The 26,742-nt window shown below is 33.3% G+C and overlaps 4 protein-coding genes across 6 annotated transcripts in view; 1 reads left to right on the forward strand and 3 right to left on the reverse strand.

Moving 5' to 3' along the window:
• Nucleotides 1-44: 44 nt before the first annotated feature.
• LOC131927812 (enoyl-CoA hydratase, mitochondrial) lies at nt 45-3,800 on the reverse strand. Of its 2 annotated transcripts, none has more exons than XM_059283644.1 (8): nt 3,601-3,800; nt 3,012-3,206; nt 1,932-2,053; nt 1,384-1,483; nt 1,094-1,198; nt 489-608; nt 290-357; nt 45-204 (listed from the first exon to the last, which is right to left on the reverse strand). In XM_059283644.1, exons 1-8 carry the CDS (start codon nt 3,710-3,712, stop codon nt 139-141), a joined length of 888 nt encoding a protein of 295 aa, XP_059139627.1. In that variant the 5' UTR covers nt 3,713-3,800; the 3' UTR covers nt 45-138. The 2 variants fall into 2 exon arrangements, with proteins under 2 accessions (XP_059139627.1, XP_059139626.1); XM_059283643.1 differs by lacking the exon at nt 1,932-2,053 and adding an exon at nt 2,658-2,788 and having other exon boundaries at nt 3,601-3,797.
• A 1,561-nt stretch (nt 3,801-5,361) lies between these two features.
• Nucleotides 5,362-8,948, reverse strand: LOC131927823 (uncharacterized). The gene is made up of 3 exons (XM_059283676.1): nt 8,784-8,948; nt 7,193-7,324; nt 5,362-6,953 (listed from the first exon to the last, which is right to left on the reverse strand). Exons 1-3 carry the CDS (start codon nt 8,842-8,844, stop codon nt 6,712-6,714), a joined length of 435 nt encoding a protein of 144 aa, XP_059139659.1. The 5' UTR covers nt 8,845-8,948; the 3' UTR covers nt 5,362-6,711.
• Nucleotides 8,949-9,114: 166 nt separating this feature from the next.
• On the forward strand, nt 9,115-11,793 carry LOC131927821 (uncharacterized). The gene is made up of 4 exons (XM_059283675.1): nt 9,115-9,271; nt 10,186-10,347; nt 10,472-10,522; nt 10,859-11,793. The coding sequence occupies exons 1-4, from the start codon at nt 9,214-9,216 to the stop codon at nt 11,020-11,022; spliced, it is 435 nt and encodes a 144-aa protein (XP_059139658.1). The 5' UTR covers nt 9,115-9,213; the 3' UTR covers nt 11,023-11,793.
• A 312-nt stretch (nt 11,794-12,105) lies between these two features.
• Nucleotides 12,106-26,742, reverse strand: part of LOC131927810 (dynein axonemal heavy chain 3) — a 43,274-nt gene continuing 28,637 nt past the window's right edge. For both annotated transcript variants that reach the window (XM_059283637.1, XM_059283636.1), the window contains 21 exons: nt 26,405-26,665; nt 25,659-25,860; nt 23,915-24,165; nt 23,029-23,271; nt 22,548-22,790; nt 21,694-21,854; nt 20,873-21,030; nt 20,136-20,497; nt 19,462-19,578; nt 19,252-19,342; nt 18,952-19,058; nt 18,687-18,830; nt 18,364-18,527; nt 18,028-18,181; nt 15,378-15,506; nt 15,031-15,160; nt 14,551-14,686; nt 14,268-14,356; nt 14,020-14,135; nt 13,803-13,892; nt 12,106-13,308 (listed from right to left, as the gene is read on the reverse strand). In XM_059283637.1, the coding sequence (XP_059139620.1) occupies nt 13,102-13,308; nt 13,803-13,892; nt 14,020-14,135; nt 14,268-14,356; nt 14,551-14,686; nt 15,031-15,160; nt 15,378-15,506; nt 18,028-18,181; nt 18,364-18,527; nt 18,687-18,830; nt 18,952-19,058; nt 19,252-19,342; nt 19,462-19,578; nt 20,136-20,497; nt 20,873-21,030; nt 21,694-21,854; nt 22,548-22,790; nt 23,029-23,271; nt 23,915-24,165; nt 25,659-25,860; nt 26,405-26,665 (3,555 nt within the window). In that variant the 3' untranslated portion in view covers nt 12,106-13,101. The remainder of the gene's footprint in view (nt 13,309-13,802; nt 13,893-14,019; nt 14,136-14,267; nt 14,357-14,550; nt 14,687-15,030; nt 15,161-15,377; nt 15,507-18,027; nt 18,182-18,363; nt 18,528-18,686; nt 18,831-18,951; nt 19,059-19,251; nt 19,343-19,461; nt 19,579-20,135; nt 20,498-20,872; nt 21,031-21,693; nt 21,855-22,547; nt 22,791-23,028; nt 23,272-23,914; nt 24,166-25,658; nt 25,861-26,404; nt 26,666-26,742) is intronic.

The following is a 26,742-nucleotide window of genomic DNA, read 5'->3' on the forward strand; positions in this document are numbered from 1 at the left end:
TTGTTGTATATCCTGTTAAATCAATCTTAAGAAAACTACCATAATAGATACTAAAAATATCTGGTTTATTTCATACAGTAACACAATTTTTTCTGCAAACATACATATCCTATGCTCCGATATATGAGCAGTGAACCATCAGCAATCTTTAAAGTCGGGTTGTCGTTTCTCAACAAATGCAGACATTCCCTCTTTTCTATCATGCTGTAAATAAATATATTGTTACAGTCAACAATCTATATTGTTTGAGCGTTAAGAAAAATTAATGGGTGAAAAGAATTGTACTTACAGTTGCAAATGTTGCATGGAACAATCTTTTCTCAAAATGGATACCTTCAGTCAGTGTAAGATCATAACCTGGGTGAAAATAAATGAATTGACAACACTATTAATAGTGACAGAAAAAGCTGCCTGATGGGGAGATACTACATTTCTAATTTTAGGCATAGCTAATGTGTAAAAAAAAAAATGATCATGTAATGTCTTACCAGTGTTAACAGCTTCCTTACACATGGCTGTAATCACTTTAGAAAAGCTAGCTATTTTTTCTGCTGTCTTCACAGCTTCATTGACTAGTTGATCAGGGGGGAAAACTTTGCTAACAAGGCCTAAAAACAATGAGGAATCAGGATTAAGGGTAGAAGTTATAACAACTAACACTAAACATTTGTAATTCTGGCCTAAAATAATCTGGCTTTAACAAAAACCGATATGATCACATTTGGTTGATTACAAAGGCTCACTACAACAAATAAAAAAATTATAATCTGATCAGTAACTTAAAACAATAATCATCTGCCATCTTAGTAAGTCAGTTTGAACACATCAGTGAATCACCAGAGTAATTGAAATTACTATTTAATTTTGTTGTCTCCCCTTTTGTTACTGAGTCTAGATCTAGTAATTAATTTTTAAAGACTAATTGAAATCAAACTAGATTGAAAATGAGATATTATTGTGCTGCCATCAGAAATATTTTTTTGGGAAAGATTTAAAGAAATCACTGCATTTAAAACAGGTCAAAATGTATTTATGAGATTTAACAACAAACTGAACCAGACAGGTGCTTGTAAAAAAAGAAATAAAGACTAACCAGCTTTCTCTGCTTCTTGGGCTGATATTCTATATCCAGTGAGAACCAGTTCCATAGCTTTAGATTTGCCAATAGCTCTCACAAGTCTTTGAGTGCCACCAGCACCTGAAAATAAATGTAGAAAAAACTAAATGCTAATTAAATACTTTTTTAAGTTATAAGTGTTCACTGTCAAAACAATTGAACTTATTTTCAGTAGCATTTACTTATGACATGTGTTACATGAATTCAACAAAGTATTAACTCAATTATCGACAATGAATTAACCTGAGTCACATAATGAATCCTACCTGGAATTGTGCCTAGTGTTATTTCAGGTTGGCCAAACTGAGCCTTCTCCCCAGCATAGATTATGTCACACATCATTGCTAGTTCACATCCACCACCCAACTAAAATATATATAGAAAAAATGTTCCAGGACAATGTAAACTTTTGATGGTTATGTACATTTTAGTTTAGTTTTAAAAAAATAATTGAACAAATAATTAATTCAAATGAAATTTTTTAAATGTAGTTACATTTTTACAAGAATACAAATATAAGTTACATAATCTCAGAAACAAAACAGGAATGGTTAGCTCTAATTGTTAACTTTATAATATTGGACGGATTTAAAAATTTCCCACGAAGTCTAAGGGACTTAAAAATAAGAATCAACTTTGAAAGAAGATAAGAATAAGACTGGATCAACAGATAGCACAGAGGCCACTACTAAGAAGACAAAAGCAAAATATGTTAAGGTAACTTGCAGTTGGCTTCCTCCAACAAAATAAAAGACACTAAAACAAAGGCTAGCACTCCAATACAACAAACAAAAGTTATCAGAAAATAACCTACAGCATGACCATTCACTGCAGCAATCAATGGTTTTCTACATTTTTCAATTCCAAAGACAGGAAAATCAGAAGTAAACACCTCGTTAAATGTCTTCTGTCTCATTTCAGCAATATCAGCACCAACTGTGAACACAATGTTTGCAACTTGCTAATTAATAAACTGCAGATATAAAACATTTTGACCATAATCCAGAGGAGATCTACAGGACAGGATAAAATGTCAACGAAAATAGGATGCCTTCAGCTTGCCAGAATACTTAAAAACTGAAGCTAGAAAATCTCCAGCAACTGTAAGAAAGAACTTCTCTTACAAACTAAACAATAAAAGATCAAACATACAGCATATCCATTTACAGCCCCAATCAAGACCTTTCTAACTCGCTTCATGGCGACATCAAATGTTGGGAAATTGCTGTTAAATACAGTCTGCATTGTCATCCCACACATTTCTTTAATATCATCACCCACTGAAAAATGTTTGTCATCTTTATTACCATCACCTAATGCAAATGGTATGCAATATATAAGAGAAATATGTGCAACTCCAGAAAAGATTAGAGCTCATGTTGACAGTTCCATCCTGCTAGTGCCTTAATCTCTGCAAATTAGTATTTTCAGGAGAAGTATGTCTTATTAAACCATCATTATGCATTCGTTCATAAAATCATATCCGCAAAAGAAAGCTCAAATAATTATAAAAAGGCAAAACAATAGCTTGAGTTCATACAGCAAATCCATTGACAGCAGCCAAAACTGGCTTACGGCATCTGGCTACTCTGTCCCAACCCATGAGGAAGTTACTGTTGTAAACATCAGAGAATGTGTTTATATTCTGCATCTCTTTTATGTCTGCACCAGCTGAAATACCAACAAGCCATGAGATTTTTTTTGTTTAATGTCAATTTAAATAGAGCAACAAAGGAAGATTTGATGAAATAAAATAAAAAATCCTATTAAATTTCAAGAATTCATAAAATTTGCTTCCAGATACATGACATAGACCTATCAACGTGAGTATAGTAGGGCTACAATCCTTCTGGATGAATATACTTTTACATAAGTGCTAGACTTGACAACATACCAGCAAATGCCTTTTCACTTCCAGTCAGGACAATAGCACCAACATTTTTATCTGCCTCTGCTTCATCGAGAACAGTGCTTAGCTCAGCAATTAATGCATCACATAGTGCATTAAGGGCTTTAGGTCTGTGGAGCTGGATCAAAACCACATTTTGTTTCTCTCCTCTTTTTTCTACCTTGAGATTCTCATACTGACCTACAACGCAGAACATAGACATATTTATTATTTAAGGAAGTAGGCCTATTATTATTAAATCATTTAAATAGATCTATATAATACTATTATTACTAAATATATAATAATTAGTTTTAGTATATACAGTATATAGTATATAAGTATATACAGTATATAGTATATACTTAGTATATAGGTAAAAAACAATTTGGAGGGGGGGGATTCATCCAGTGCCAGCTAATAAAAATTACTTTTACCTCCCCTCACACACGATAATATATGGATATGCCATTAGTAGTTAGAGTTAGAGTCTAGCTAGATCTAGATTGTACTAGCTGGCTAGTAGATCTAGTACTAGAGGTCTAGTAGTCTAGCAGTAGATTCTATATTAAAATTGAATGACAGACGGACTTGCCTGACGTATAGAATCTATTTGCTGCAACTATTGGTAATTTCACTTCGGCCTTCAAAACATTACAAATAACACTTTTGCTAAGAGAATTTAAAACACGGGTAACACTAGCCATAACTTTCGTTTGTACTACTCAAGTACTAGACTTTCTATTGTTTTTGTTCACATTCGACTTTGAATAAATCTTTAGCCTTTGAACTGGGTGTAACAAGTAACGAAAACAACCATTACAGAAAAATCAGGCAAACGCATTTTAAATTTAGCTAGTTTATGTTTTGATGTTAGCTCCATGTATTAAGTCACCCGGTGCGATCCTCACCCTGCTCCGTTAGTTTGGTTCACTGGTTGAGTCCATAAAACATTCCTAAGTGTACCTAGCAATGATGGGTACCTGAATCTGAAAAATAAAGGTGGCATGACCCATTACTGACCACATATCCTTCATAGCATAAGTAAAGGTCAGAGTGACAGATGAACTCTACTTCATCTGGCTTCTTGACCTTCTGGTCTGAGAGGATTCCTACCATGTATTTTTGCATTTCCCCCCCCCCCCCCCTCCCCATAAAACAACAGCCTTACTCACCTGCCTTTCTTATTACTAATTAGCATTTATCTGAAACCATCAATATATATAATGAGCATTAATTTGAAACCAATATAGAGAAAATGTAATTGGGTCATAATCTATAATGCTCAGTAAGCCTTAGTTATCATCTGCATTGGTCCACTTTTGTCTATATAACTATTTACATTATAATAAAATAATAATATGGGGGCATATATAAAAATTGAAAAGCAATTTAAAAAGAGACATGTACAGTCTTTAACAAAGCCATTCCTTGGTACTACAATGGGAGGTTTAAAATCCTCATACAGCTGAGAAATTTTAAAGCCCAAATAAAAGATTCTGGGTTCAGTTTCAAAGTGCTTGACATTATTTATACATACACTAAGGGTACAAACAGGACCCGGTTAGCCAATGACAGTCATCTAATTGGCTTTATGCCTTGAGAAAAAAGCCTGTTACCAGAGTGCAGATCAGGCTTGCTTTCTAGATTATGTTAGAGAGATTGTCATCCAGTTCTAGTATAGCCTGTTTATACTACATAGATATATTAAAAATGTTAATGTTTTGAAAACAGCATTAAGATTGTGGATTGTTCATAATATAAACTTTACTGATGTTTTTACAAGAAAGGAAACAACTTTAGTATTAGCTCTTGTGAATTTAAATGGACAAAAATGCTATTCCATTTTGTATATTATGCCAATTAGCAGTTGTCGTATACCAGTAATGCCAAGTGTCACATCTCTTTCCTCCCCCCCCCCCCCCCCCCCCCACCACAAATAACATTACAATGTTCAAACTCTCCCAATGAAAATTTTTTCAAAAGTTTACTGCTTCACAATTCTACATAATTCATTGAAAGTAGTCAGCTTTTAATCAGTATAAAAGAAGCAAAACCCACCCTCTCCCCACAAAATGTGAGATGTCATTGATTGACTTTCTCAAGAACTGATATTTTGAAATGAAATAGAAAATCTGCAGGATTCTCCAGAACTCCATTTAAGAGCCTGATTTTAGATACCTTCTGTTATAATATTTCTATGTATCTAAATAATTTTTGTAAAAAAAAAAAAAGAAATTCAATCACATTTTAAAATCTGTGAAACTTATAAGTACTTAAAATGATTTTTAATTACTTTTAACATCTAGAATCTACAGAATAGCACAAATATATCAACAAGAAAGCAACACAATAATTATAGTGTAAGAAATTATTTTATTTTAAAAATTCACTTATGGAGGAATGTTTATGGTAATAAAAAGCATTAAAATATTTATCCAACCTAATGATTTCTGAATGGAATGTACATTGTCAGTCTACTAGCTGCAATGACTTGTTTAAGAACATTACATTCAAAAGTTCACTTTAGTGCATCTGATTTACCAACAGGCAGAGTATGTACATATTAAGTTTATTTTATACATTATTTCATTCATAACTTCAAACCAGAGGGCACTTGTTTATAATAGGATCAGTAAAGTGATTAAAAATATTATTCAAATATAAGTTTAAATTCTTCAAAAAACTTATCCACAATAATTTGTTATAGCATTTCATACATTACAAATTTTAAGAGGTTTTAAATTTTACTCTTTGTTGTAATTTTGAACTTGAGTATCAAGAGATGGCATAAGACTTTAAATTATAAAAATTGTGAGTGATGTTATGGTTTTTACATAACTAAAAGGATTATTATCCAATAAACTATTGTGATCTGTTATTCTTCTATTGCCTTATGCAATTTATTTAAGGCACCAAAATAAAACTGTCAAGAATGACATATAAGAATATGTCAGTCTAATTGATGGAATGGCAAAATACAACCCAACACAAACTGTCACATCAAGGTTGGCTGTTAAATAACACAGCAATGTAGCCATGAGATATAAAAAATATGCCTGTACAAGGTTTGTATATTTGAATCATGAGTATACTACACAAGTAATTATATAGTTTATGTACAATGTACCGTTTCTAAAAATAAATGAAGAGAGGAATGTTAACTTTCAACATGAGTGTTAAAAAACAAAAATTAATGTCATAAGGCCATCTGAAATGCAAACATACCTCAGAGACATAACCCACCTGATTCATTCAAATGCTACACTACACATTTGCATGATGAACACATAGCATTCACACACTTGGCTAATTTGATTTTTATTATGACCACAATGATAGCTGAGATTAATCCCATTAACATACAGCTCACATAAACATCTATATTACATCTTTTACAATATTCATGCAGCTTATATCATTCACCTTTGCGACAAACATAATAATTTTTAAGAAGTTACAATTAAATATCTCTTAATGCTCACAATCAGGAGTGAATTTTTACTGATTTCAAAATTAGACACTTTCAACTCCAGTTAAAACTGTTTATTACATCAGAATGCAATTATTTATTGAGAGCATGTAACTAACATACATAATTCCGAGGTACTAAAAAATCTAACAAATGGAACCAGTATTAACAAAAATATCTTTGAACATAGTTATGCTATTCATCCCTTTCACACTAAACTTGCAAGCTTCACATTCATCGAATTTGTCTTAAAACATACACAGATATTGACAATAAAACAGGGAGAACTGTTGAGAGGCTTGTTGCAGGTCGGTGGGCACTGTTGCAACCATCTTGGTTATCACAGTGACAATATCTTACTCTGATGTTGTATGTACCGTAAACCTCCTGACATTCTCTGCCCTCATACCTGCCCACTGTACCACCTGCAGCACACTGGCGTAGGTAACGGACATCCCAGTGGTCATCCAGCCACACTGTTGGAGAAAGATTAATACAGTTACTTATTATCGATAAGTTAGGGATACAGATTTCTGTTCTGCAAAAGAGTTTAATATTTTTACTGCCTGCAAAAAAATCCAAGCAAGAGTAACAGTACTAAAAAAAAAAACAATCGCTCTGCTGGCAATCATAGAAGTACCCAAATTTCAGCACCATAAAAATTGCACACAATTTAAATGGAACAATACAAAATGTGATGAAACAAGGGGAATACCTTCTTGCACAATTTTTCTACACTTGTGCTGCCAGGGATCACAATTGACCAGATGTTGAGTGACGTTATCAAACCAGTCAGCACAGTCAGCTTGATGGTACGAGTTACACACAAAACATTTTATAGCCAAACCTGAGGAGAAGTTTAACAATACAATTAGGGTTATTTAATATGATGTACAAGTATTTAATAACTAAGGACTTAAAATATTTCTCCATTATTATGAAGAGGCCCGAAACTGAAAAAAAAAAATTAAAATAAATTAACTGTATGAACCATTCATTAATACTGATATTTACTCCAATAAGATTTGAGGATATTAATCATATGCTGTCTGTTTCAGGCTAATTCAGTAGGAAGCTATCGAGATTTCATTACACATCTCCATTTTTAGTACCCATATTTACTTTGGTTAAACAAAAAAATCTACAGTTTCTATAGTGCATTTCATATGAAATGAATGAGACACTAAAAAATAATATCACTCCAGTACACTGGTATAAAACTTTCTATAACCAGTGTTTCTTTCTGACTTTTTTCTCAGCCAAGGGGGGGGGGGGGGGGGGGGGGGGAGATGACAACATTGGTTAAAGTATATATTTTCTATATAAACTAGGGGTAGGCCTAATCTCTTAGCTGAACCAAAGCTAAACAAATGTCTTCAATTACTACTGACCTAGTGATGTTCTGAACTAACAGTTAAAAATAAAGTCTAGTCAAAAAAGCATATGAATTCAGCTCATAAGCAAAATCATTGAGTTTTAAAAACTCTTTAGGCTACTTATTGGAAAGTCTGTCAAAGCATGAATTTCAGAACTGATCAGATAGCCCTACCTTCTTAATCGGAGTTTCTTCCAGGCATTTCCAAACGTCTACCCCCCCCCCCCCTCAGAGAAAAATGACTGAAAGAAACACTGTTCATAATTTCAATAAATTTCATTATTTTTTGGTGTATCACTATTGTCCCAGTATTCTTGAAATTGAAAAGGTGTGTTCAAGGTGTTACATTTTTACCAGTAATAATTTTAATTATTAATTAGGGTCAGGGTTACTGTTGACATTACAACATTTTATATTGATTCAGTATTCAGAAAGTATGGTAGTCTCCTGTTTACCTTAATTACAAGACCTTAGTTGAAGTTTTATTTCTTTATATTAACTTTTTAACTCTCACTCTGTCTATGCCCCCCCCCCACTAGTAGTGTATTACAGTAGACTAGTAGGGTCTAAAAAATTATTAAATAAATAAAAGTAGTAGCCTAGTCACTAGTAGGCCCCTAAAGTAGTTTTGTTACTTGGAAAAATAAATGCCTGGAATCTGTTAAGTAGACAAAATGACTGTTCTGTACTAATACTATGACTAGACCTGGATTAGCTTATTCATAGATGTGCTAGGCTATAAATCTAGTAGTAAAGGTCTTCATTTCTTATTTAAAAAAATTATTTTATAGAAAACGTAGAGGACCGCCATATTCGTTAGTTACTTCCGCATGCAGTATCTTGAGAATGACACAAAAATAAAATGTGCTAGAAAAGTTTACCAAAATAATAACTTGATACAAACAACTGAGGAATGAAATATAATGCTTACTTTGCTCCAAAACCATAAATGCGGCCACCACAGTGACCACCACTACCACAAATTTATTCATGGTAGATTATGTAGTCAGAAACAAATCGCCAGTTCCACAAACTTTACAGGTTTCGGTACCAATAACAGACATGAAGTAGGTCACATACAGGTAAGAGTTCCGGAAGGGGACACAACTATTTAAATAATTTGTTTTTTTTTCAATAGAAAAATGAGATTTTTGAGAATATAAGAATAACAATTTAATTTTACGCGTTTAAAATGTATACATAAATGCCCCTTTAAGCTAATAATTATATTTTTTCTCTTCGTAGAGGAATATAACTGAATTATATTTTACAGGTGAGTTGAATAGGGGCAAGCACCTGAACAACGAGACAACAACGCCACCTGTGCTGCGGTGTGTGTTTGATTGATATGAAGCGCCGTAATGGCGTCCAATGTAACCTGGTCATTGGCAATCTTCTTAGTTTGCTGCATTTCAGGAGGTATTTTTATTTCCCTATGTTGTCCTGCGTAAATGTTAATGTAATGACATCCGTACATTTCTCTCTTTTTGCAAGAATACATTTTTTATCGTCTTTTAATCTTCTTGTCTACTAACTTAGTTGTGTTTACTGCATGTTTCTTGAGTTCCTTAACCTTTATTTCCGGGTGTCACCATTTAGTACGAACAATAACAGACTTTACAAAAAGATCTAGATCTAGCTTTTATTAATTGGGGTAATCTGACTATACTAATGTAGTTCTTTAGGTTTTATTGACTTTGGTGTTCAACCCTTTATTCAATTGATAAATCTGGGCTTTGTTGATATTTTCTAGAATCTAGAGCACTCAATGACTACGAAAAAAGATTCAAGACTTAAGTAAAATTTACTGAAGTCTTTGTATCTTTTAAGTCGCTTTAGTAGGCTTAGGGCATTTGGCCTATTAATTAGGGAATAATTAGGCCCCTATAGATCTCAGTATTATGACATCAACTGCATGAGTATAAGCTAATAATACTAGATCTAGTTCCTAGCAGTTTTTTGGGCCTGGATTTTCCAGTCTGCAAGGTCCAATTTATAACAAAAAGAAAGCACCCCAACACAATTTGACTATCCAAATGAACAATAGGCTTACCCAACAATTTCAATGGTCCAGGGAGGGTTTAGCCTATATAAAATAAAACACCTACCCAATGCACATTTGTGTATAACATTTCATTAACTAAATATGTATTATGTAGGCCTATTAAATTTTAAAATAGTTAAAATTTTGTCATGCCCCTCCCCCCCCCCTTTCCCCCAAGAAATGGCTGAAAGAAACACTGTATACTATTGCTCTCTACCTCCCACTATCCTGTATAACTTTTTAAAACACATTAACAATTAAAAAAAACCCATTACAATTGTTTATTTAGGTGCAGCCATCCAATGCTATCAGTGTGACAGTAATGAAGACTACACCTGTCCATCAGGGTATGAATTTGACAAAACAGTTAATGCTTTGATAGACTGTAATGGCTTTGAGGCTGACATCCCTGGACAGTTTTGTGTCAAGATATACCAGGAGAGCCCGGGGTGTAAGTTTTTATTTTTGCTGTTTACCCCCCCTCCCTCAAAAAGTATACCCTTACTGCATGACAATTTATTTTTATAATAATGTAAAACTTTTAAAATTAATATTTACATCTTTTACATTTTTAGGGGGAGGTTGGCAAAAAACAACCAGAAGATGTGGATTAAGAACCTCATTTGGTAAGTCAGGAATACATCTCTTAGTAAATAAATGCAGTAGTTGTAATAGGTTGGTAAAAGCAAGTTAGTTTCTGAGGCCAGTACAATATCCAGCAGTATAAAATTGTTTTTCACATAATGCCCATAACTTGCAGGGCTGGATGACCTGATAACTCAAACCATAGGTTGGCTTCTTGTCTTGCAGTATTATAATTATGAATTGTTCCATTAAATTATTTAAGATGCATCAAGCAACATGGAAACATCCTTGAGCTTGTCTGTCTGTAACATATATAGCAGGTTGATCTTTAAAAATGACATGTTGTTGTATATAATTCTATATCATTACATTCCCAGGTGTGGCTTGGGGCTGTAGGTGGTCCTGGGACTACACTGGTGTTTTCATGGAGACCTGCTACTGTGAAGATCAAGATGGCTGCAACAGCTCCACCTATGTGACTTCCAGTGTGTTGTTACTTGTGTTGTGCTCCACTTTATACATTCTCTTTAACATGTTGTAGCTCTAAAATAAATTTCCCATTCCATCACTTAAATTTACATTCTGGATATTTTTAATTTTTTTTTACTTATCTGAAATTTCTCCTTACGAATACATTCCATTTTACTCAGCCATGTACATAATGGTTCTGTCAGACACAAATCAGGTTGTGTACAATTTATGCAGCTATTTTTTAAAAATTGATAATGAGATTGTATACTAGTGAATGGTTATTCTTGTTTAACTGTGTTGTATATGAAAGTTTGTTAACTAGGTTATTCCTGAATTTGAGCTGTGTTTGAAAGTACTGAAAGATATAAAGAAGGTCTTGAACACTTTATATAGCTGTAGTTGGTGAGATGTATTTCTATACTTGTTTAATTGTCTAATGCATGAAGATAATGTGCCTGTTATTTGCTGGTGTATAAACTATGACTGTATAAAGTAACTTGCGGATTATCATCCACCACCATATGAAACATATCACTTTGTAACATATGAAGTTTATTTACATTAATGAACTGTAAATAATAATGTACATATTTCTTAAAAGTTTTTTCAAGATTTTGTCTAAAATGAATTAGTGAGTTATGCAAGGTTAGCTGTAATGAACATATTTTTGTATTACTGAAAGCATATTATACATGGAGTGATGCCTTTTTGCTTTTTAAGTTCATTTTTAACAAGAGATAAATTGGTATCAATGTCTTACATGACTCAGTGTTAAAGAAAAATCAAGGCCTGCTTTTATAACATCAGTTTTTTTTCTACTATTAAATCAATTAAAAAATAATCTAATGAGTCTGTTGTTTTTCTTTAAGGATTACAGAAACTAACATTCAAATTTAGGTTTACATTATAGGTAAATATTTTTATGTGTAAAACTAAAAAAAACTGGCTGACCACATATGGGATTTCAAACACAGAAGTTACTACATTGACATTTCCTACAGTACATTTTTTAAACACATTTAAAGCTTAATTTTTAGTCACCTGGTTTGTATGAATACTTGCATGTTATTTGCATCTTTCCCCTACCAACATAAATATAGGTACATAAGTGGCTTTCAAAAGGTGATAAAATAAGAGAATGAAAGTGTCAGGGTGTAAATTTATATCACTTTATTGAATTCATTTATCATCACACAGTAAATATCACAGCTTGTTGTCAATACAATGATATCAAATAGAAGGATATAATATAAAAAAGCAGTCATTTGTATAAACAGTCTAGTTCAGTAGGGTATCACTACTATCTAGAATTTATCATGAATATATTCAAATATATCAAAAGTAGCTGAAGAAATAGACTTTCAAAAGATATAAATCATTGGGATACAGCAGTAAAACTTGAAAACAGTTTGAATAAGTCAGCAGTGATTACCACATTAAAAACATGCTTGACTGCCTTAAACACAACCTATGTGTTTCCATCAGTATAAAATAAGGCTCTGTTTTGATCATTTATAAATACATTATGTATATATGGACAACATTATTTAACACAGTATTTCTGAACTAAAATAACGACTCGCCAACAAAATAAAAATACTGAAAAACCAAACAAATGAATGCTGTTTATATGCTAATATGGATTACAGTCCTGATAAAATATATATAAAATAAAACAGCTTTGACAAACATTGTCAAATGCCACAATACTGTCAAATGGCACAATAAAGCTCTCAGTGCTGGAGCTCCAATCTTACACTGATATTATTCTGATTAACATAATAAAAAAATATACCACAACAAAAAAAAATAACGTATTCACAATATGTAAAGAAAACAAATATCTCTCATTTTGTCAGTAATTAATATCTGTAAATTTCTCTTATAAAAAAATATATCGTCAATCATAAATATTTCAAATGGCATACTAAAAAATTGCTTTGTGTACTGACTGTTAAAAAACAACTAATATAATGTTAATCAAATTATTCTAATGCACATTTAATTACATGATTTTTTATTGAAATCATTTAAAAAAAATTATATTTAGAGCAAGTATTAGAAGATTATACAACATTGAATTCACATTTCCAACATGAGGATGTTGTAGTTAAAAGCACTCAAGTGTGAAGATTTGCACAAGTTTTCATTAGTCGTCCAGCTGACAAAGGCAGGCAACTCCCCTGTTGATCCAATGGTTCTCAGGTTTGTCAGACGGCAACAATATATACATAACAAAGTTGGTCGAGTGACCAGTAGTGGACAATGTGCCACGTCTGGCACTTGTCTTGTAGACTGGACATGTGTAGCTGGGAATTTTCTTAAACAGGTCAATCCTGTTGGGTACCAGCCAAATCTACGACAGTTCAGGAAATAATCAAGTACACACGTTTCAATAAAAAAAAGGCTATTCCCCTAGCTAACCTGGCTCATCTGTTCTGTGTTTTCAATGTCAATTTGAATTAGGCTGCACCTTAAAAACCTCAGCACTTTGTGCAGAGAGCCCTGAATGCATCCTCTTTAAAAAAATTCATTTGATACTATATAAAAAGCCTTATGTAATATTGTTAAACTAAAAAAATTAAAATAATTCTATCTTTAATTAGAAGCAATTATAAAATGTTCATGATTAGAGCAAATTTATGCTTTTGTTGTCATTTAGAATTTGAAGCTAATGCCTATTAAGACAAATATCTATTTGTGCTAGTGTCAATTAAAATGTAAAAACTCACCTGATATATTAATATTATTTGTACATCCCCATACAAGTAGCCTACATATCTAGCCTATACATCTAGTTAAAACATACTGAGTTGATGTGAATAACCAGTTGACCAATAAAAAGGATACAAGTGGCATGTGGTCAAACAATATTTTGGGGGCAGACTCTCCAATCAACATTTTTTCTCTGTCCCACTTTGCTCCCTCCATAAAAAGTCCCTAGAATTATTGTATAAATCAGAATTTTTAACATCCAAGTTAAATTCAAAATGCGAAAAACTACAAAACTGGGAGTAATCTACCAATGAAAACTGAGGGTATTAATAAATAAAAAAAAAAGGCTTACGTAAACAAAAGCACCATCTTCTGGTTTGGTTGTTTTCGTTTCTTTCAAGACTTCGAACTCAAAACCCACAAGGTCAATGGGTGTGGTTGTTTTTCTGGCATAATTCTGTGACACACCTGTTGTTTATAAAAGTAAAATTCCATTTGCTTGTAGGAAACTATCAAACGGCTCACAGTCACGTTTAAAACTACCTATGTGTAGCTATGAAACAAAGGTAGTGAAACTAAAAAAAAACTTAGATAGTTTACCTGTGAGGAAAGACTGAGTGAAATAAAAACCAGACAACCAGAATGTTGCTGGTGCTCCATGATCAATCCAGTCTTGGAAAAACTTTAATCTGCAATAGAAAAGGTATTTTGAAATATACAGCATCATGAGTTCTGTATTATTGTGATGGCTAGATTATTAAAAAAACATTCACTTAAGGGAGATAAGTTCCACATAAGTTAAATTAAAACAAAATTTTTGTTCTTACTTGAAACACATTTTATGAATGAGGTGATAAATCAGCCATAAACAATAAAATCTTACCTGGCCAAAAGGTCAGCAACATAACTACCCAGAGGTTTAAGACTAGGGTAAGATTTTGATGCCCAGGAGGCAGGTACTTTGCCAACGAGCATGCTGTTAAAAACTTCCTCTAACTCCGACGACATTACAACAAGACCTAAAGATAAAATGTACCATAGGGCAAAATTTAAAGATAAATAAATTCGCTATTGTTGAAATATAGTTTGCCAAAATAAAAAGACACATTAATTCAATACTATTTAGATATTGTTTGCCAAAATCAGAAGATTAATGAATTCATTGTTATTTAAATAAAGTTTTAAAAATGCTATGTAAATTATTATTAAAGTGTGAATATACACTTTTTACTAGAACTCACTCTAAGCTGAATCTAAATTGCAATTATCAGCACCTTAAAAATTTACTCCTAGCCTCATGCTATAAATGAATTTATATAGTTCCTCTCTACAAGAAGAAATCACAAAAGACAATCAAACTCACCCTTTATGGCTTTCTGCATGTTGACCAAAGTTTTCCTCACAACAGAAGTGAGGCTGTTGAATCTGATCAACTCCTGTCTCAGTACGGTGTTCATGGACTCATCATACACCACAGGATATTTATTCATTACCTACAACACAGGAAGTATACATTACAAAACTAATACCAAGGAAAATTATAAAAAAACATCATTTTATTTACTAAGACTGTTTGTACTGATGTCGATATCTTAATATATAAACTTCTATAGGCATCTCTCTAAGTACAAATATGTGCATGTATGACATTCATGAAAAGCCACAACATTCTATTAATAGAAAATGCCAGTTTGTTAATGTGTGACTTACAAATTCCAGATCAAAATTCTTTGGTAACTTGCTGAGAATATCAGAAGCCAGGTTTTGCATTGCATCACCGGATGACTGACCACCTCCTCCAGTTTGTCGGGGCAGAGTGAGTAAAATACTTTCAAATAACTGCAGACATTTTACATAGTTTCATTAAACCATTCAAAATATATTTCAGATATATCTTTTCAGTCACTTATAGGCACAGTAAGTAAAATACTTTCAAATAACTGCGGACATTTTACATAGTTTCATTAAACTATTCAAAATATATTTCAGATATATCTTTTCAGTCACTTATAGGCACAGTAAGTAAAATACTTTCAAATAACTGCGGACATTTTACATAGTTTCATTAAACCATTCAAAATATATTTCAGATATATCTTTTCAGTCACTTATAGGCACAGTAAGTAAAATACTTTCAAATAACTGCGGACATTTTACATAGTTTCATTAAACTATTCAAAATATATTTCAGATATATCTTTTCAGTCACTTATAGGCACAGTAAGTAAAATACTTTCAAATAACTGCGGACATTTTACATAGTTTCATTAAACCATTCAAAATATATTTCAGATATATCTTTTCAGTCACTTATAGGCACAGTAAGTAAAATACTTTCAAATAACTGCGGACATTTTACATAGTTTCATTAAACTATTCATAATATATTTCAGATATATCTTTTCAGTCACTTATAGGCACAGTAAGTAAAATACTTTCAAATAACTGCGGACATTTTACATAGTTTCATTAAACCATTCAAAATATATTTCAGATATATCTTTTCAGTCACTTAAAGGCACAGTAAGTAAAATACTTTCAAATAACTGCGGACATTTTACATAGTTTCATTAAACTATTCAAAATATATTTCAGATATATCTTTTCAGTCACTTATAGGCACAGTAAGTAAAATACTTTCAAATAACTGCGGACATTTTACATAGTTTCATTAAACCATTCAAAATATATTTCAGATATATCTTTTCAGTCACTTATAGGCACAGTAAGTAAAATACTTTCAAATAACTGCGGACATTTTACATAGTTTCATTAAACTATTCAAAATATATTTCAGATATATCTTTTCAGTCACTTATAGGCACAGTAAGTAAAATACTTTCAAATAACTGCGGACATTTTACATAGTTTCATTAAACCATTCAAAATATATTTCAGATATATCTTTTCAGTCACTTATAGGCACAGTAAGTAAAATACTTTCAAATAACTGCGGACATTTTACATAGTTTCATTAAACTATTCATAATATATTTCAGATATATCTTTTCAGTCACTTATAGGCACAGTAAGTAAAATACTTTCAAATAACTGCGGACATTTTACATAGTTTCATTAAACCATTCAAAATATATTTCAGATATATCTTTTCAGTCACTTATAGGCACAGTAAGTAAAATACTTTCAAATAACTGCGGACATTTTACAGAGTTTCATTAAACTATTCAAAATATATTTCAGATATATCTTTTCAGTCACTTATAGGCACAGTAAGTAAAATACTTTCAAATAACTGCGGACATTTTACATAGTTTCATTAAACCATTCAAAATATATTTCAGATATATCTTTTCAGTCACTTAAAGGCACAGTAAGTAAAATACTTTCAAATAACTGCGGACATTTTAAATAGTTTCATTAAACCATTCAAAATATATTTCAGATATATCTTTTCAGTCACTTATAGGCACAGTAAGTAAAATACTTTCAAATAACTGCGGACATTTTACATAGTTTCATTAAACCATTCAAAATATATTTCAGATATATCTTTTCAGTCACTTATAGGCACAGTAAGTAAAATACTTTCAAATAACTGCAGACATTTTACATAGTTTCATTAAACTATTCAAAATATATTTCAGATATATCTTTTCAGTCACTTATAGGCACAGTAAGTAAAATACTTTCAAATAACTGCGGACATTTTACATAGTTTCATTAAACCATTCAAAATATATTTCAGATATATCTTTTCAGTCACTTAAAGGCACAGTAAGTAAAATACTTTCAAATAACTGCGGACATTTTACATAGTTTCATTAAACTATTCAAAATATATTTCAGATATATCTTTTCAGTCACTTATAGGCACAGTAAGTAAAATACTTTCAAATAACTGCGGACATTTTACATAGTTTCATTAAACCATTCAAAATATATTTCAGATATATCTTTTCAGTCACTTAAAGGCACAGTAAGTAAAATACTTTCAAATAACTGCGGACATTTTACATAGTTTCATTAAACCATTCAAAATATATTTCAGATATATCTTTTCAGTCACTTAAAGGCACAGTAAGTAAAATACTTTCAAATAACTGCGGACATTTTACATAGTTTCATTAAACCATTCAAAATATATTTCAGATATATCTTTTCAGTCACTTAAAGGCACAGTAAGTAAAATACTTTCAAATAACTGCAGACATTTACAAAGGTACATAGTTTTATCAAACCTTTCAAAATATAATATTTCAGCAATATATTTTGAGTAACTTTTGGAATAATAAACAATATTTAAAATATAACAGTTAGGGCAATGTTTTTAAAATTTCCCTTATACTAAAAACATTTTAGAGGTATTTGGGTTAACCACACTTATAGTAATATTACTCACCAAGTTAGTTTCCTTATTATCTTTGGTAATATCAGCATTCTCATGCAGACCAAAAACCTCTGGTAAAGCAATGAAGGGCAGGCTACGCAAGTAGTCAACATAGCTTTGGTATGAGCCTTCTGGTGGTGCGCTGTACAGGCCACTAGATGACAGTCTGGATTCAAAGAAATCATCAAGTATATCAGCCTCTAGAGTTGAAATTTGCTTAGCTACATACACTTTTAAAATCATAATCTAAAACCAGTGACTGGACTATATTTAACCAATTATTTGACTTTGTGATACAATTTTTAAAGAATTCTTACTAATTTATCTAATAGATATTTATCTACGTACTTGTATTTGTCATCATTGACAATTTTTTCGCAGTAGAAAACAGAAAGCAATGAGGTAAGCAGACGTCGATCTTTATCATCTGTTACACGACCTCCATAATTACATTCGCCAGTTAAATAGGTCAAGGCTGGCAAAGGGAGGTCATCATAGTCATTAAGGAACATCTGAAAAAAATTACGAACTTATATTTGAGAATGGCTTCATCAAGAATACAAAAAAGATTTATGGTCCCAACTAAAATAGACAAAGATTTATGATAGCTGAAGCTAAACACAATGTTTTATCTTAGGTTAGGCTGGTAAAAGAAACAACTTTAAACCAACCTGCATCTGTCTCATACTGATCCTAAGATCAGATTCATTAAATTCATAAGGGATGTTCCATCCTAGTGGTCCAAACTTGCGCCTCTCTTGAACTAAAGCATGGAAGAAGCAGAGCCCAAACAGCATCTTATGCCATGCTTTAGGCTGTAGGGGAACAAAAAAGAGTTTTAAAAATTATTTAGTTATAATTTAACTTCTATGAGTTATAATTTAACTTTTATGCATATTTGGTTTATTATCTTATCACAAATAAATAATGAATTACTTTGTTGCAGCCATCCCAGAAGGCAGGGTCTGATATTGGATCATTGAGGTAAGACCGAATCAAATTCGCTCGCAACCCTTTTGGTGGTTCATTGGTCATTTTGACTCCTAGGATTGAGAATAATATTCATGGTATGTTCTTACTTACTTACTTATATATATATATATATATATATATATATATATATATATATATATATATATATATATATATATAATTTTATAGTATTAGAATAAATTATGCTAATCAGAAAAGATTATTTTTAATTCAGTTCTTTTTTCTCCTAACATAGTGACATACCGTTTTGTAAAATGGAAACTGGGAAACTATCAGACGGATAACTTGTTAGCCAAAGTCTGAAGTCTTCATTGGTTGTTTCAGGCACAATCACCTAAAACATGTGGTGTAGAGATTTTAAAAGTCATTTCTAGAGACATTTTAAAGATAAAACTCCTCTATACCAGAGAATCTCCACTCATACACTTATGTTTATCTGTAGACTAACTTTACCTCCTCACAGATCTTCTCCAGTCTTGGCATCCAGCTGGTTGCCAGGTGACAGTTCTGAAGGACGACCCAAGAGCCATCACTGATTGCTCTGTCAATCATTTTAGAGGCGATTGGTCCCTACATATGAGAGGATACATACATTATAGCTGAGAAATGATTGGTCCTTACATATGAGAGAATACATACATTATAGATGTGAAATGATTGGTCCTTACATATGAGAGAATACATACATTATAGATGTGAAATGATTGGTCCCTACATATGAGAGAATACATACATTATAGATGTGAAATGATTGGTCCCTACGTTTGAGAGGATACATACATTATAGATGTGAAATGATTGGTCCTTACATATGAGAGAATACATACATTATAGATGTGAAATGATTGGTCCCTACATATGAGAGAATACATACATTATAGATGTGAAATGATTGGTCCCTACGTTTGAGAGGATACATACATTATAGCTGTGAAATGATTGGTCCTTACATATGAGAGAATACATACATTATAGATGTGAAATGATTGGTCCCTACATATGAGAGGATACATACATTATAGATGTGAAACAATTGGTCCCTATGTATGATCGCTGTGAAATGATTGGTCCTTAAATATGAGAAACAGAGCTATTGACCAACACAATAAAAAAGTGAGAAAATGTACCTGTCCTTGGCCCAGTGAAATGGTCTGGATCATGTTGCCCTTGTAGCCCTTGTCCTCTCCAAACTTCAACAGGGCCATCATGGGGTCAGCCCCAGGGGAGAGAATAAATATCAATGGGGCACAACAGTTGGAGTCAGCAAACGACCCTGGCAGGTCAAAGGTCGGAGGCTCAATGAAAGACTGTCCCATGTTTTCCACAATGAAATTTTGAACAGCCGGCACAATTTTGTCAGGCCTGAAACACCTGAGGATGATCATGGAGTCCAGGCCACCGACTGCGTCCCAGGGGCTGGGGAGTTTGTAGTTGTGGGGGGTGGAGTTGTCGTAGAATTTTTTCCAGGCATCTGTTTGTTTTGTCACGTCTGAGGATTTAAAAAGATATTATCTTGAAGACAAACACCAAAAGAAAAAATGTAATCCCAAGCTTATTTTATTTTTTTCTTCCTTTAAGTAGTATTTTTTGCATGCATTTATAGCTTAATCCTGGCACAGGAACTAACTAAAAATAGCAGAATAAAATCTCACAATGATATGATATTGTCATAACTGTGATTTATAAACTATTTTTTTTACCCCACAGCAGTTGTCTCATTATCAATATGAAACTTAATCATGCTTATTTAATCCAAATCCACTATATTGTGTTGTCTCCCTAATAAGTAATTTGGTATCCTTTACCTTGTAAGGATAACTATACAAAGTCTATCAACTTTTGTAACTCAATATGGAAGACTTACGATCATGTAGTCCATGAAGGTTTGGTAACTTTGATGCTCTGACAATCTCTGACCATGCTTTGTCTGACAGCCAGGTAGGGGCTGGGTTGGGCAGCAAATTCTCAAGAGCAACGCCACCGGTCAGCAAGAAACGCCAGGCATTTTCATCAACTTTCCCTCTGAAATACAGCACAGACATGATTTAAAAGGCGCCAGCGCTTGAATAAAAAGAGTAAAACGTAAAATGTATTCCTGACCTTCACTATCAAAATACTTCACCTGTTCATAGTTACATATACTAGGCCCCCCCCCCCCCCCCACCACACACACACACACACCTCCACTCGTCATTAAATGAACCCACTCTAATGAACTAATTTCCATGAAATTAAATCTCCACCAGCTATATACTCCCTCTCTATTAGCAATGGGATCATTCCCCTCCTTTCCCAATGGAATCACTCCCCTCCTGCAAACTAATCACTCCCGCACCTCAACTCCCATGATGTACTGAATTCCTTACATTAATTTATTCTCCTCCCTAATAAATTTAACCCCCAGCTCCAATGTACTCACTCCCCTCCCAAGTGCACTCACTACTCCCCAAATTTACTCCTTCCATCCCTTCCCCAAAACCCTCACTCTGCCACAAATTTACTCCCCCCACATTCTCACTCCCCTTCCCAATGCAATCACTACTCCAAAAACTACTCCCTCCCTCCTTAACACTCCGCTCCCAATGCACTCTCTCCCCCCTCAACATATTCACTCCCCTCCAAAATGCACACTCCCTCCCTTCCCCAATCTACCCCCCCCCCCCCCCACCTGATGAATGTACTTACTCTCCCTTCATAATACCAATACACAAGAGGAAAGAGAAGAGCAGTTTGTCTTTTTCAAACAGCGAGCGGCACACATTGTTGTAGATACTGTTTGTAAAGTGGTCATTCAAGTTGCTGATTCTTTCATTCAGTTCCTCAGAACGTTTGCTGTTGATGATGGACTGAAACAAACATTGCAACAACATTCAACTCACGTCATCGAGATAAGATAACTTCATTATTATTTACGTAAACGGAGTGGTCTAGCGGTAGAGAGCTGGACTGCTAACCCGTAAGTCTCGAGTTCGAATCTGGGTTCAAGTCAGTAGACCGTCCCTGAGTCCACCCAACTGTGATGGGTACCTAACTCATGTTAGGGAAAGTAAAGGCGGCAGGGCATAGTGCTGACCACACTACCCCTTCATATGCCAAGGTCACAGAAACAAGTTAACTCTACTTCACTTGCCCCATAGAACGTCAGGTTTGAAAGGGAAACTTACTTTTACTTTAAACAAAATAAACAAAATATTTTATTGAAAACTTAGTCTTGTTTTCTTTTTTTATGGTGATATATTTAAAATCTATTGACAATCTATACAAAATTTATTTACAATCTATATATAATTTAATTCAAATCAAAGTTTAAAATTTTTAAAATCTACTTACAATCTACTTAAAATCAATTTAAAATAATCTAAAAATCTATTTAAAATTTATTTACAATCTATTTAAAGTCTATTTACAGTCTATTTTAAAAATCTCTATAAAAATATAAAATCTATATAAAAATATAAAATCTATTAAAAATATAAAATCTATTAAAAATATATTTATTATCTATTTAAAATCTATTTGAAAATCTATTTCCAATTTACCTGTAGATAAAGGTTAATAAACCAGGTAAGTGAGTACTGGTACATGGGCTCTATGTTTGCCAGTTCTGAGATGCAGAAAAACAAGATGGAGGAGTGTACGGCCACAGGCTTGTAGCCGTTTCTTGTTTCATCAATTTCTTTTTCAGTGGCCACGGCAATCTCTTGCTTGGCACTGATTTCCTCAGACAGAACTTTAGATGATGAGAGAACTTTGATGGCAGTTTCATCTTCCAAAATATTACCCTGTTTTAAAAGATAAGACAATTTTAAATACATCATTGAACTATTATTTAAAAATAATTTTATATAATTTTTAAAATAAAATAAATAAAAAAAACTTAACCCATTACAGTTATCCCCCTTTAAACATAAAAGTTTTTTTTTTTTATTTAAATTTTTTAGCAAATTAATAATTGATGAATAAACATGAAAAATTTAGAAGAAAAAAAAAGCAGGAGGAAAAAAATAGAACAGGACAAACCTGTGATGATGAGAGAACTTCTAGAATTTTGTCTTCAATTTCTTTCAATTGTTTTCTGTTGGCAGCGCTCTCCAGGATCAACTGATTTTTCTTTTCTTCCAGATCTGGTTTCTCTTTAGCAGCAACAATACCCAGGAGCTGGTCCTCTAGACCTTGTGGGGTTATCATGAAGTTGAGCAGGCACACTTTGACGGACACCTCAGGCAGGTAGTGAGGGTTCCTCAGACCAGTTGTGATGTACATCTAAATACAAACATCCACCAGAGTAAATAAAGTGCACAAAATAACAACTCATATTGCTGTTTAAAAAAAAATAAAATCAAGTTCTTCTTTTGGACCTAATGATCCATAGGGCAGATGAAGTAGAGTTCATGTTTCTTGACCTCAACACATGAAGGGATGGTGTTGTCAGCACTATGCCCAGCCACGTTTACTTTCCCAAACATATTTTCCCAAAGTTAGGTCCCTATCAGGACGGAGTGGTCTAGCAGTAGAGAGCTGGACTGCTAAGTCTCGGGTTCAAGTCAGTAGACCGTCCCTGAGTCCACCCAACTCTGATGGGTACCTAACTCACGTTAGGGAAAGTAAAGGCGGCTGGGCATAGTGCTGACCACACTATCTCTTCATATGCCGAGGTCACAGAAACAAGTGAACTCTACTTCACTTGCCCCATAGACCGTCAGGTTTGAAAGGGAAACTTTACTTTAGGTCCCTATCAGAGCTGGCAGGACTCAGGGACATCCTGCAGAACTAATCAAGATCAAGATCTAAACTATAGACTTTTGAGTCAGCAGTTGAGCGCTCCACCACTTGGCCAAGCCATCTCATATATTGTTATTTAATACTAACGAAATATTTTTCAGGCAGAGATTAAAAAAAAACGTACCTTAAATTCATTAGAATATTCCACAACATTGTCACCAAGGCGAATGTAGTCTACACCCTGCTGTTTGAAGGTCAGCTTTTGTAGAACAGGTTCTAGAATGGGGTCAAGCTCCTCCGCCACGTTCTCCAGCAGGATGGGAGTTCCAAACTGGATGCTGTTCTCCAGGGTGCGCATGTAGTTGGCGTCTGAGAGTTTGATGATGTTCAGCTTGTTGGCTTTCTCCATGTTCTTCACCCACTTGTTGGCCTGACCTGATGGGAAAGTATGGTTAAAGGCTAGTTATACATGCTCAACTGATGGGACAAGTGTTGTTAAAGGCTAGTCAAAGCCTTTAGAACAACAGCTTTATAAAGGTTTGATTTTCTGTGCTATGTCAGCTAAAAATATTGGTATGTTGGCCCATTGGAATACATGTAAGAACTAAAAATAGTGCCTAAAAAAATGAGTGTTTTCAACTTGTGCTTATTAATAATAATCATTAAAAAAGTTTTAAAAAACCCACGTTTTCTGATTGAACTAAAAAGTAGAAAATAAATGCTATAGGCCCTACATCACAATAATGCAAGCGATCACTCTACTATAAGCGATCAAAAACGTGGGGCGCCGAAGTAAAAGTTATATTACTATTGATTAGATAATACTATTGACTTTTATTAGGGAGCTTGTAGAGAGTCAACAGTATTAGAAACTGTAAGAAAATCACGGCGCCCCACGTTTTTGCTCGCTTATAGTAGAGTGATCGCTTGCATTATTGTGATGTAGGGCCTATAGCATTTATTTTCTACTTTTTAGTTCAATCAGAAAACGTGGGTTTTTTAAAACTTTTTTAATGATTATTATTTTCTACTTTTTAGTCTTTGTCTGTTTGTTTGCATTAAAATCTTGCTATCGATTTTATCTTTTCACTTTTTTTGGGTAAACGAAGACAACTCGTAAAAAGACAACTCGTAAAAAGACAACTCGTAAAAAACTCGTTGTTTGAATACGTTACTGACTAGAACACATAGATTTGAACCCGTGTCGAGTGGGATAGCAATCGTGTGCCCAACCACTCGACCATATCGTCTCCCCCAAACTGGCCTACCTCCTGTAAGTTTAAACTCGGTTCAAGCTAAATTCTCTGCCCCTAAGCCTGTGGCGACATGTGATCGTTCGCTTCACTGCGCGCGAGGTACGCGTCGCTGGTTTTTTTTCTAATGGCTAGCAGAGGAGAATTATATATATAGATTATATAGCGGTCTAAAATGCTCAATAAAATGTTTCCATTGATCAATTTAGTAATAATAACAATTGAATATTCAATGGTCATCCAAAAGAAAGCTTCCCTGAAAATTTCAGCGCGCTAGCTAACTGGGAAGTGCCAGAAATTTCGATCGCAAGATTTGATTGGAAAGACAAACACACAAACAGAGAAAGCAAGTTAAAGAAAACGTGGGAAAAATATGTGGTTGTTGAAACTAATGTCTATTAAAAATATCATTGTGTTAGAACCATTCATCTATATCAGTAACCTAGTCAAGGTCGACTGTTGTGGCATTACAAATGTCTATAATCATCTTCCTCCATTCCTATAAGTCCTTTGTCAACTTCATTACTTCTACCAGTGTTAAATGCATCCATTATTTGACTTTGTTGTCTTTCCATCTTTTCTTTTGTATCTGTTTTGTTTCCCATTTGGCTTCCAATATACATTATTCACTGTTGAATTTAACATAATGTCCACACAAAAACCCCCACAATTTACCTTGAGGATCAATCATGAGTGGCCATCTTCTGGATTTGGACACAATGATGCCATTGTCAACACTGAACGCATCCACGGGTAACCCAGCGATGTTCCATGCCCTGATCTTGACTGGCTCACCGAGCGTTGAACTAAGGGAAAACACCTTTGAGCAAGGAATTTTCCTCTTGATACACTGCTCGTGCCATTCTTTCATCATCATCTAGTGAAAACATTTTTACATCATCATCTAGTGAAAACATTTTTTCATTATTATCATAAGTGAAAACATTTTTTCATTATTATCTATTGAAGACATTTTTTCATCATCATCTAGTGAAGACATTTTTTCATCATCATCTAGTGGAGACATTTTTCCATTATTATCATGTGAAGACATTTTTTCATTATTATTATGTGAAGACATTTTTTCATTATTATCTAATAAATATATTTTTAATCACCATATATTAAAGACAGTATTTCATCAACTATAAACGTCATTTATCATCATGATCTATAATAACATTTATCTCATAATTTTCTATCAATCAATATTTAATCTTTAATAAAAATTTGTTCTGGACAATTTGAATTTATTGAAAATGCTGCAATTGTTTAACTTTACTTTCAATTTGTTCTAAACATTGTAATCAGGTGTGCAATTTTCTAGACCAAAATAAACAGCATAAAATAAACAGGCTGTTTTCCATTTAATTTATTTATACTAAAACCAATAAAACACTGTTATAAAATGAGGCCCAAACCTGACGGAAGTCGACAGTGAAGGCGCCGTGGTAGGCGACCACACCAGATGAGATGAGCACATCACCCGTGATGTTGATGTACAGGTCACCCAGAGCTTTGGCCGCCTCGGTCCATCTGTCTTTCTCCCCACCCAGACCCCCAATCAATTTTTCTGCTCGGTCAAGTTTCTTTGAGCAGAGGTCAATGTTGCTCTCCAGGTCTTTTTTCTTCTGAGTCATCACTTCAAATTCATCATTCAGGGCTTGGAGTTTGTCTGTTACCTAAGGTTGGAACAATGTAATCGTACACATTTTGCTCTGAACTTGTTTTAAAATACATACAGGCCTATTAGTAGGTT

The sequence above is a fragment of the Physella acuta genome, unplaced genomic scaffold (assembly GCF_028476545.2).
Source record: "Physella acuta isolate Inbredline_101_S28 unplaced genomic scaffold, ASM2847654v3 ptg001441l, whole genome shotgun sequence".
NCBI lineage: Eukaryota > Metazoa > Mollusca > Gastropoda > Physidae > Physella > Physella acuta.